The 11,630-nt window shown below is 41.2% G+C and overlaps 1 protein-coding gene across 2 annotated transcripts; it reads right to left on the bottom strand.

Moving 5' to 3' along the window:
* Window positions 1-1,282: 1,282 nt before the first annotated feature.
* Window positions 1,283-9,715, bottom strand: LOC124291612 (dual specificity protein phosphatase 3-like). Of its 2 annotated transcripts, XM_046728663.1 has the most exons (5): window positions 9,383-9,715; window positions 8,302-8,355; window positions 7,703-7,887; window positions 4,893-5,116; window positions 1,283-3,503 (listed from the first exon to the last, which is right to left on the bottom strand). In XM_046728663.1, exons 3-5 carry the CDS (start codon window positions 7,873-7,875, stop codon window positions 3,307-3,309), a joined length of 594 nt encoding a protein of 197 aa, XP_046584619.1. In that variant the 5' UTR covers window positions 7,876-7,887; window positions 8,302-8,355; window positions 9,383-9,715; the 3' UTR covers window positions 1,283-3,306. The 2 variants fall into 2 exon arrangements, with proteins under 2 accessions (XP_046584619.1, XP_046584618.1); XM_046728662.1 differs by lacking the exon at window positions 8,302-8,355.
* Between the last annotated feature and the right edge of the window lie 1,915 nt (window positions 9,716-11,630).

Here is an 11,630-nt window from a genome sequence, read left to right as displayed (position 1 = left end):
GGTCGGGGATCGTGCGGACGCTCTAACCACTACACCACGGAGGCGGTCTCGTATGTGAGTGAATGAGTACGGGCTGTTAATCAGCTTAAGGAAGGTTTAAAACTTTGCACACTTCCTGAATAATCACCTACTCCAAGCAGACGATGTGTTGAAGTTGACCACCTGGCAAAAGGAACTGGCAGCATATAGAATTGGAACTGGAACATTTGTTCAGCGAAAGGTTGTGACGTCATAGCCAGGGAACTGTAGTGGTGGGAAATCCTTGCTGGCAATGTTGTGCGTTATAACCAGTTTGGTGTTATAACCAGGGTAGACTGTGTACATGAAACACAATATAACCATCCAATCTGCATCTAAGTACCCTTGGGAACATGGGCCACATTATGCTGTTGAGGGTAAAATCTCTTCAACACTCTGTACCCACTTATACAGTAAACTGTTTAATTCAGTCGCGTTTTACGGTCTTGTTCAATTAAGTAATACTTGGACTATTTAAGAAGCGATTACAGATAGCTTTTTCCACTTTCAACAGATATATATAGATACCGGATACCGTCCTTTGGTACATCACAGTGTGTCGATTCAATATGGAAGGAACACATATGGTGCTGACCAATCAAAGATAATCAAGGTGAATTCGAACCTACGATCGTCGGATCATTGTCAGCTAAGGGACGCAACTGTATGTATGTCGTAAATTTGTGTTAAAGGATGGGAGGAGTTACGATCATCCTTTTCGTTAAGATTGATTTCTTTGTATGGGCCCAGTGTATTAGGTTGCCTTCATGAAGTCTAGGGTTACGATTCCCCACATGGGCACAATGTGTTAAGCTCATTTCTGGTGTCCCCCGCCGTGATATTGCTGGAATATTGCTAAAAAGCGGCGTAAAACTAAACTCAGTCAGTCAGTCAGTCTAGGGTTACGTTATTAGACTGACTGACTGAGTTTGGTTTTACGCCGCTTTTAGCAATATTCCAGCAATATCACGGTGGGGGACACCAGAAATGGGCTTCACTCATTGTAACCATGTGGGGATTCGAACCCGGGTCTTCGGCGCGACGAGCCAACGCTTTAACCACTAGACTACCCCATCGCCCCTACGTTATGAGAGTACATCAGTACTGTTTGATTGTGCAACTTGGAACAGTATCCCAGTGGGAGAAAGGCTTGACGTGAAATTGACACGTCCCCATGACATCAACAGGGAGGTTATAAGTCATTCAATGTTAACTTACAATGGAGTCTATCCTGAGTCTATCCTGAGTAATATTAAACAATGACAAGTAGGAAACATATTTATTCGTAAAAATGTACGAGATACAATATATTTTATATCCAGCATATTAGTGATTTTGTAAAAATGTATTAAACATGAGTAAGAGGAAAATAGATATAAAACAACACAGAACTAACCCACAGGGATAACCTACAACGTCTTCTATTCTCCCTGCCAAAAGTGACAACACTGAAACCTGATAATGCTCTGAGAGGTGAGACAGGCACCTTGGAACATGGAAAAGTCACAGACCTGAGAGAATCACTGGCCGTTTACTACAACATCTGGTTATCCCTGCAGGCAAGAGTTAACTGGGCAACATAGGCGCTAACAGCAAGAGTGAACTGGGCAACATGCATGTTGCACCTCAACTGATAGCAAGGGTTGACTGATCAACATACATGTTACACCCTATCACCTGATGAAGGAGCAAGAATTAGCTTTGAAATGTTGTGATAGAGAATAAAAAAAGAATCTGTTATCCATAAAAAGTGTCATGCATTCATGTTCTTCCAATTTCTAAATGCCCTTTAAAGACTGCAAGTTACGCCCCAGCTGATAGCAAGGATTAACTGATCTATTCATGAAGGCTCTGTTACTGAGACATGCTCCAAGTTAGTCTCACTTCACTGACTATTACCACAGACAGCAACCCAGCTCGATATGCGTTGCCGAGGCAGACAGAGTTGTCTCCCTTGTGATATATATACGCGACTTTGAAAGGCACGTCTGTTAAAAAAACAACAATTTAAAATGTTTCCAAATGAATTTGTTCATGGGTTATTACAAAGAGAATCTCCACGGATAAATAAACATCCCATTACACAACTATTGTTGCTGAAGATAACCTGTATTCCTACAGTGAAGACATCTTTGCATTAAATCAACATGATCACAAATCTGTGCACTGTACAACATGAAGTAATTGATTAGTGAATTGAGGAGCTACCGATTTCTGTGAGCGTGTGCATAGGATCAAAACATTTTTTAAAATAAAATTTTCAATAAAATATTTAATTCAAAACATTTTTTCACAATAACCTATGTTCATGTTCTGTAATACTGAAGTTATTTTTGTTAAGTCTTCAAATCCATTTTGTTTATTGCTCCACCTAAGTGCAAACACACACAAAAATCTCTGCAGCGATTTGAGGCACCGTAAACAACATGTGCCCCCATTTGCTGGTTCTGATTCATTTGCTGGTTCAAATACAAACACACGAAAGGCCCCACGAGAGGGTTTCTCTCCAACAACAGATCAACATGGTAACAAAACATACATTTCAATAAAATAACACTGATATTTATCCAGTAAAGCTAATTACGCTCAGTAAAATATGTTCCATGGAAACAGTAATCAAAATAGATGCCAAAATATCTATCAACAAATTATTAAAGCTTAATTGTTAGAAGAATTACGAAGTGAGAATGTCAGTCAAGTTTAATAACAAATTTAATAACATTTTCAACAATGTCCCTGAAAGTACCAAAGCCATTCAAATGCTTTGATGGAACTCAGGAAATTCTCAAACAACATAAGCTGTGGGGTAACCTAGTGGTTAAAGTGTTCGCTCATCACGCCAAAGACCCGAGTTCGATTCCCTTGGGTATAATGTGTGAAGCCAATTTCTGTTGTACTCCGCAATGATATTGCTAGAATATTGCTAAAAGCGGTGTAAAACTAAACTGAAACATTCACTCTTACACAGCCCAGTACGCCCTGATGCTGATGAAACCAGGATAGATTGTCACAGTGTCCCTGACATGGCCCTCATACAACCTAGGACATTCTCAAATATCACAGAAATGGGCTTTTGTGAGGAATCAAACCCAGATCTTCTATGTGACAAGCGAACACTTAAATCACTGTGTTACTCATAATCCCTTGAAAAGGAAAACATAAGAAAGTACAGGTACAGAGGGAGTAGAAAAGGAATTGAGTTTCAATCCTCTACCAATCTCATTATGGTCTGGACATGATTGATATGTAGGTCTGTACACTCAAGTCACTATATGGATTCAGCAGACGTCAAGATGGCTTCTCGTGCAACTTCTTGTTGAGCTCACACAGCTGTTTTAGAAAGCCGTCATTGGGGAAGATCTCTCGCTTGGCTCGAACTAATTTCACAGCCTCTTTCAGAGGCATATCGCGCTTCAACATGAGAAATGCCAATACTGTGGACCCTGATCTGCTGATGCCCTGCATACAATGGATGTAGATCTTCCCTGGACAACAGAACAAAGACAAGTTGCAGAACACACAGTCAGTGAGTTTGGTTCATTGCTCTAAACAGAATTTCAAGGATTTATCCAGATCTGCTCAGTGACTGACACTTATTCCATGTCTCCAGCAAATGACAGTAAAAATTCCAGATAAACAATTTCCCAATGCCTCAGAATTTATCACATAAGGTCATGAATTTCTGTTTTATCCCAGTCACAATTTTTATCCAATTTGCCTGCCATGGGTCCTTAGTTTGGGATCCTGGATAATGTCCCAGTTATGTCCTGACAAGTCAACACATTTGGAGGACTGCCACAGTGATGCAGATCTTAGATGCCTACCACTTAAGGGAAACCCATGAGTATGGAGCAAACAAATCTGGAGTCACAGGCTAATCTGGATTCGAACTCATGATCTTTGGGACCAGGCATGTCTAAGGGAGCTAACTCCTCAATGCCTCTTACTTGGGACATACCCCCACCCACAATCCACCCGCAGTCTTTCATGATCAGAAAACAAGATGTTCAGTTTTGAAGTACTCTATCTTGACCTCCCAAAAGGCCAATATTCTCCCCTAAGGGACCATTCATAATTCATGGCTAGGGAGGAGGAGGATGATTTTTATCGAGAAGCATGTACACTGTACCCCCCAACCCCTCTAAATTTATTTACAAAGTAAGTGTCCCCCACCTCCACCCCTAGCATGTCATGTACAAAGTGAGTTACCCAACCCCCTTTTTATAATTTTAAAGCATAATCTTTTAATTTACTGATGTACAAACTCCCCAGTACATGTGTTGAAACTTGATGACATCCCCTTCAAAATCATCACCAACCCCTCTAGTCACAGGTTATGAACGGTCCCTAAGTCTGTAGCAATTTTCAGTATTAACTGCTCCATTGCATTTAAATCCTATTCCATGTAACCATAGTTCCAAACATTCTTTTTGATTTTTTTTTGCATTCCTGTGATAACAAGATCAATACAGATGAGCATCAAGTTTACATCACTTCATTTAATAGACCCGTGAAGATCCGGGGTAGAATAGATCTTCGTCAACCCATGTGCTTGCCATAAAAGACGACTATGCTTGTCTTAAGAGGTGACTAACGGGATCGGGTGGTCAGTTTCGCTGACTTGGTTGACACATGTCATCGGTTCCCAATTGCGCAAATTGATGCTCATGTTGTTGATCACTGGATTGTCTGGTCCAGACTCGATTATTTACAGATGCCGCCATATAGCTTGGATATTGCTGAGTGCGGTATAAAACTAAACTCACTCACTCACTCACTCACTCACTCACTAACTTCATTTAATAACATGAAATCCCAGATGAATACCTAAGACAGTACAACCCAATCTATGTTCATATTCCTTGAAAACTCACCATTGTCTGCAAGAGCTTTGTCAATGAAATCAGCTGCCTTCTCAAAGTGCTGACTCAGGTTGTATGTAAAAATGTCCTTCCCAGGGAAACCAAAAAACTTGATTCCAACATCACTAAAATATTCAGCACTTGTGTCAATCATATTGAACTTGGCTCCCATACAGGTGTTGACCACGTGTGTGATGCCCATCTCCTTCAAGTCCTCCTTGCTCCGGGCCGCCGAGCTACAACACAGCAGAGATAAAAACAGGATAAACATGATTTTTTTGTGTTTGTGACCCTTTTGCGCAATACATTCTAAATCATAAAGTTTATGCATGTTTTGGTTTTATGAATGAGTGAGTGAGTGAGTTTAACACCACTTTAATCAGTGTCCAGCAATATCACTGCGGGTGGCACCTGAAAGGGGCTTCACACATAGTGCCCACGTGGGGAATCGAACCCGGGTCTTCAGTGTGATGTGCAAACACTTTAACAAGCCTACCCCACTGCCCCTTTAATTTTATGAATTACAATCAAATAGAATATATTGGGAAAATAATGTTGGAGTCACAGTTTGTTTACAAGCTGTTGGCAGCAATATGTCTCGACAAGGCTACATATTGTGACTATTTCATATATCAGGTTCAAGGTAACTGGTCTTTAACATTTTGGAGAAAACTTTTGTTTTTAAATGAAACACATAATTTCTCCTGAAACCATGAAGCCATTTCAGACAGGTATAAAACATTTAAAGATGATGAGGGTGGATGATGAGGGAGAATGATGATGATATGGGTGGATGATATGGGTGGATGATGAGGGTGGATGATGATGTTGAGGGTGGATGATGAGGGGGATGATGATGATGAGGGTGGATGATGATGATGAGGGTGGATGATGAGGATGATGATGATGATGATGATGAGGGTGGGTGATGATGTGATGATGATGAGGGGTGGATGATGAGGGTGGATGATGTGGGTGGATGATAAGTGATGATGAGGGTGGATGATGATGAGGGTGGATGATGTGGTGGATGATGAGGGTGGATGATGAGGGTGGATGATGAGGGGAATGATGATGAGGGGTGATGATGATGATGAGGATGATGATGATGATGATGAGGGTGGATGATGGATGAGGGTGGTTGATGATGAGGGTGGATGATGATGAGGGTGGATGATGTGGGTGGATGATGATAATGATGAGGGTGGATGATGGATGATGATGGATGATGGTGATGATGAGGGTGGATGATGGATGATGATGAGGGTGGATGATGATGAGAGGGGAAACGATGAGGGGCATGATGATGATGAGGGTGGCTGATGGATGAGGGTGGATAATGATGATGAGATGAGGGTGGTTGATGAGGGTGATGATGATGATGATGAGGGTGGATGATGAGCGTGATGAGGGTGAGGGTGATGATAATGATGGTGGTGGATGATGATGATGAGGGTGATGATGAAGGTGGATGAGGGTGGATGATGATGATAATGAGGGTGGATGATGAGGGGGATGATGATGATGAGGGATGGATGATGAGGGATGAGGGTGATGATGATGATGAGGTGATGAGGGTGGATGATGATGATGATGGTGGTGATGATGATGATGAGGGGAATGATGAGGGTGGATGATGAGGGATGATGATGATGAGGGTGGATGATGATGATGATGGGGAACGATGAGGGTGGATGATGATGATGATGGTGGATGATGCAGAGGGTGGATGATGAGATGATGATGATGATGAGGGTGGATGATGAGGGATGATGATGATGATGAGGGTGGATGATGAGGGAACCATTGATGATGATGATGAGGGTGGATGAAGATGATGATGAGGACGATGATGATGATGGTGGATGATGATGATGATGATGATGAGAGGGATGGATGATGATGAGACGGGGGATGATGATGAGGATGATGATGATGAGGATGATGATGATGAGGGATGATGATGATGAGGAGGGATGATGATGATGAGGACGTGGATGATGATGATGAGGGGGATGATGATGATGGGGATGATGAGGATGGATGATGAGGGATGACGATGATGAGGGTGAGATGATGATGATGATGAGAGGGGATGATGAGGGGGATGATGAGGGTGGATGCTGATGAGGGGTGGATGGATGGGGATGATGAGGGTGGATGATGAGGGGTGATGATGATGGGGGATGATGATGAGGGGGGATGATGGGGGTGGATGATGATGAGGGATGGATGATGATGAGGGTGGGATGATGATGAGGGGGATGATGATGATGAGGGGTGGATGATGATGATGAGAGGGGAATAATGAGGGTGGATCATGAGGGGATGATGATGATGAGGGGATGGATGATGATGATGAGGGGAGGATGATGAGGGTGGATGATGATGATGAGGAGGTGGATGATGAAGAGATGATGGTGGATGATGAGGGTGATGATGATGAGGATGGATGATGAGGGGGATGATGATGATGGGTGGATGATGATGATGAGGGGAATGATGAGGTGGATGATGAGGGATGATGATGATGAGGATGATGGATGATGATGAGGGGGATGATGATGAGGGTGGATGATGATGATGAGGAGGGAATGATGAGGGTGAATGATGATGATGAGGGGGGATGATGAGGGGGGATGATGATGAGGGGGGATGATGATGATGATGAGGGAGGACAAGTACTAGAATACTTTACTGAGAAAGTGTAATCCCAAACATAGCATGTGTTACATCACAGCAGGTACATTTTCTTACCCAGAATTCCCATCAGAGAGGAAACAAAGACAGTGAAACGTGAACCAAAGATTACTTTGACTTACTGGTCACCGAGGATAATCCCTGGGTACACTTCATCATGCTTGTGTTTGGGGGTGGCAGGGAAGCTAAACAGACTATAGGCTCCCTGGGGGATCGGCTTGGAGGTCATAGCATCGTTGTTGGAATGAAGATACTCTCGTACCTCACGCAACAAGTCTGGATCATGTGACGTCATTGCAAGGCGGAACTGGAAGTATATGTAACAATATCATACACAGGTCGTGGACACCTCCCTTACATAGTCGTCATACATCACCCATGTCAGCAAGAAAGAATGGTGGATAAGTGAGTGAGTGAGTTTAGTTTTATACCGCACTCAGCAATATTCCAGCTATATGGCGGCGGTGTGTAAATAATCAAATCCGGACCAGACAACCCAGTGATCAACAGCATGAGCATCGATCTGCGCAATTGGGAACCGATGACATGTGTCAACCAAGTCAGAAAGCCTGACCACCTGATCCCGTTAGTCTCCTCTTACGACAAGCACAGTCGCCTTTTATGGCAGGCATGGGTTGCTGAAGACCTATTCTACCCCGGATCTTCACGGGTCGAATGGTGGATGACAAATGCATACTTTGGTATAAATATGTAAACATACCACAGTTAGGCTTCTGTGTATCTTCTCCCTCCACAATAGCAGAGTGAGGAAAATCTATTCCATTCAGAAAATGGAGACTGGTTATATTATTAACGCAACAACATTGTGGTTGGAATACTACAAATTTAATACAAACAGTTTAGCTATTCAGAAAAATGGTGATGAATTATGACAATCAATCACCTAATTAATCTTTCAATGGAAATTAAAACCGATCAATCAGTGATAATCCAGGATTAACTGTAACAACGCTGCACGTAATACTGACATTTTTCCCATTTGCCAAAAACTTGGACTGCCCATATTTCATTTGCACAGGCAACATGGATTCACAGGGATTTGTGGCTGAACATAAATAATAACATTTCTTGTGGTCTATATCTAAGGACATTGAAGGCAATGTAAATTTATTTCTATTTGTGTATTGTGTGTTTGTGTTACTGATAATATGGCTCAAGGCCTCCATAAGATAAGAGGGTTTCTACTGTATGCCAGGCCATTACGTTATCCCCCCCCCCCAAAAAAAAAAAAAAAACACAAACAAACAACAACAACAAAAAAACAAAAAACAAACAAAAAAAACACACACACATGCACACACATACACACACACATATAGGTATACAGGAATACATTTGTTAAGCAATGTAAACATTATAATATTATCATAATGCTTATACTACATTATCATGACAGCTAACAAGAGGTCAAGCTTAATCCTCAGCGGTGAATGTGTGTGGACCCATAACCACTAATATTCCGGAAGAACAAACAAGTCCTCATTAAGGGGTTTGTTGGTACAGTATAGAATAGTAGCTATATAGTTATGTGTTGAGTCATGTACTGTTTGGTACACAGCACAGAATATATTATGAATGTCATTTCAATTTTCCAATGAATATCGATTCGTTAACAGTATATTTAACTGTCTGGATGAATCTGCACGATACTATTACTTTAATAACACTACCGAATTGTACACTGGCTTTCCACTGAAAGTCGCTCTTTGCGGGGTCAACTTTGGTTTGGGGGTTTATCTTTAAATGAAACCTTCTAGGATCTGTTCGTAACGCTGACTTACCTGGCGAGTCGTTAGTGGGTTATTTTTAGCCTCGGCTTCGGCTGACTGCTGAGCGATGCTACTCTTCTTCAAGATGAGATTCCTGCAAGTTTCCGCTGTTTACTTCCTCAAACAGTACATTCTCTCCCCGCCGCTCCACTGTTTATAATCCAAGCGAATTTGTCACAGTTGTAATCGTTGCTAAATATAGAACACACCTGGTCGATACTGCAATTATCGCCCGTTTTGAATCCCATACATGGTCAATTACAATCTACCTCCAACATTGACAACACATACCAACGAAGGTAAAGTTATTGCACCACTAATGACTCAGTGCGACTAGAGTTACGCCCCTTGGATCTTAACAGTCCCTAGCCCTGTCTGAGAAATAAAAATAGAGCACAATGTATACCTACCAAGGATAAGGGAATTAGGGATTATTAGGGTTTGTTTCTTCCAAGCGCCTTGACAACTTTTATAATTGACTGTTAGGGGTACGATTAGTGATTTCTTCTATATAATGACGCTCTCCAAATATGCGTGTTATTTTTATGACCCCCTCTTGAATGAATGATTCTCTAGTAACTATTCTACTTAGAATTGGTGAAGTAGTAATAGTAGCATTGTTGTAGTAGCAGATGCTGTAGCAACAGCAGCAGCAGCAGTAGTAGCAGCAGCAGTAGTAGTAGTAGTAGTAGTAGCAGTAGTAGTAGTAGTAGTAGTAGTAGTAGTAGTAGTAGTAGTAGTAGTACCGTGTTTTAGTGGTCTTCGTCATCTCCATCTCTCAGCAAGTGAAAATATTTACAGATAGTGATATTTTTAAGAGCATATTTTTATAACTTCACTGTAACTTCTAAACGTTTGATAACTTTTTCTGCTTTAACTATCCAGATCCTGTAGTCAAAAGGACCGTTATCCATTATCGAGCTAGTGTCCTCATGCAATATGAATGGTCGCTATATTACATATGTCCTGAGTGGCAATGGGCTTGCTACTTTGGAGGGAAATAATGGAATTTGAAATGCCCGTTCTGTTGAAATGACAGAATCAGAAGCAATAATTCTTCAGGGTCGAGGTAGAATGCGTACAATGCCAATACCGAATGCTGCATCGCACCCATAAACCGATAAAGGAAACCGCGATCCAACTTTTATAAAACGGATATTTAGGAAACAATCTGAAATTGGATGTCCATTAAATAGATAGTTTTTTGTGTAATGCGATAATAAATATGTGATATGAATTTTTAAATCATTTAGCGTCCACCACAGATGAGTGGACGATGCAAGATCTGATGGTCAAAAGAAGGAATGAGTGGATATTGTTGTACGCCGCATCTCTGAAATGTGCATCCAGGGATCGATACTAAACATTGCACAGTGTGCTTACCCAGAGTATGGCTTCTGTGTCTTGATGTCATTTATTGACAAATAATGTGAAAAGAACATTTTTTCAAACATTTATTGCAAGAACAATCACAATGACATCTCAAGTACAAAATAACAGGTAAATAAAACATGAACGTATACACACGTATTGAAAACATAAACACCATACAACGTGTTCAGATAAAAGACAAAACAAGGAATGTTGGAAACATATGAGTATATACACCATGAATTATATAACAAATTGCTACATACGTATAACAGTAACGAAAGACTACAGATCTCGAGTCGAGCAGTATTTGCATCCATTTCATATGTAGAATGATTCTATAAGATATGAAGAGAACCTAGAATGCATGATATGATACACAAGTACGAGAAATATGCCACAATTAACAGCTGAAGAGAGAGAAAGAGCCATTGTAATGGTGCAGATGGGGTCGACATACAATGCTGTTGCCAGCGCCCTCGGATGCCATGGTATCACGGTTATAAGACTTATTCAAGGCTTCAGACAGACTCGGGGTCCCCGGAGACAGACCAAGTAGTGGACGTCCACGCATCTCAACGCCAGCTGAAGATAGGTACCTCTCTCAGTAAGGAAGGAGGGTAACGTTTCTTTTGGCGTTTAGTGTAGTGTGAAACAACAAACAAGTGTAATACATTTAACAAATTAACAATTGTATTATAAAAGTAACCCAGTTTACAAATCAAGACAAATCATAATTTGAAATTTCAAAGGCAGAACAATAGCAAGGGTAGTATAACATATTAGCAAAGGAAATGGCAATGTTCTATACTGAGCCAGACATCACTACGTACATGTAACACATCAGGTCTGTGATGGCATTTAGAAGGGATACACATCAGGAAGAGAG

The sequence above is a fragment of the Haliotis rubra genome, unplaced genomic scaffold (genome assembly GCF_003918875.1).
Source record: "Haliotis rubra isolate DU_JTF1 unplaced genomic scaffold, ASM391887v1 Scf498, whole genome shotgun sequence".
In the NCBI taxonomy this organism is placed as follows: Eukaryota; Metazoa; Mollusca; class Gastropoda; order Lepetellida; family Haliotidae; genus Haliotis; species Haliotis rubra.
This window is presented reverse-complemented; position numbering and strand designations above follow the sequence as displayed.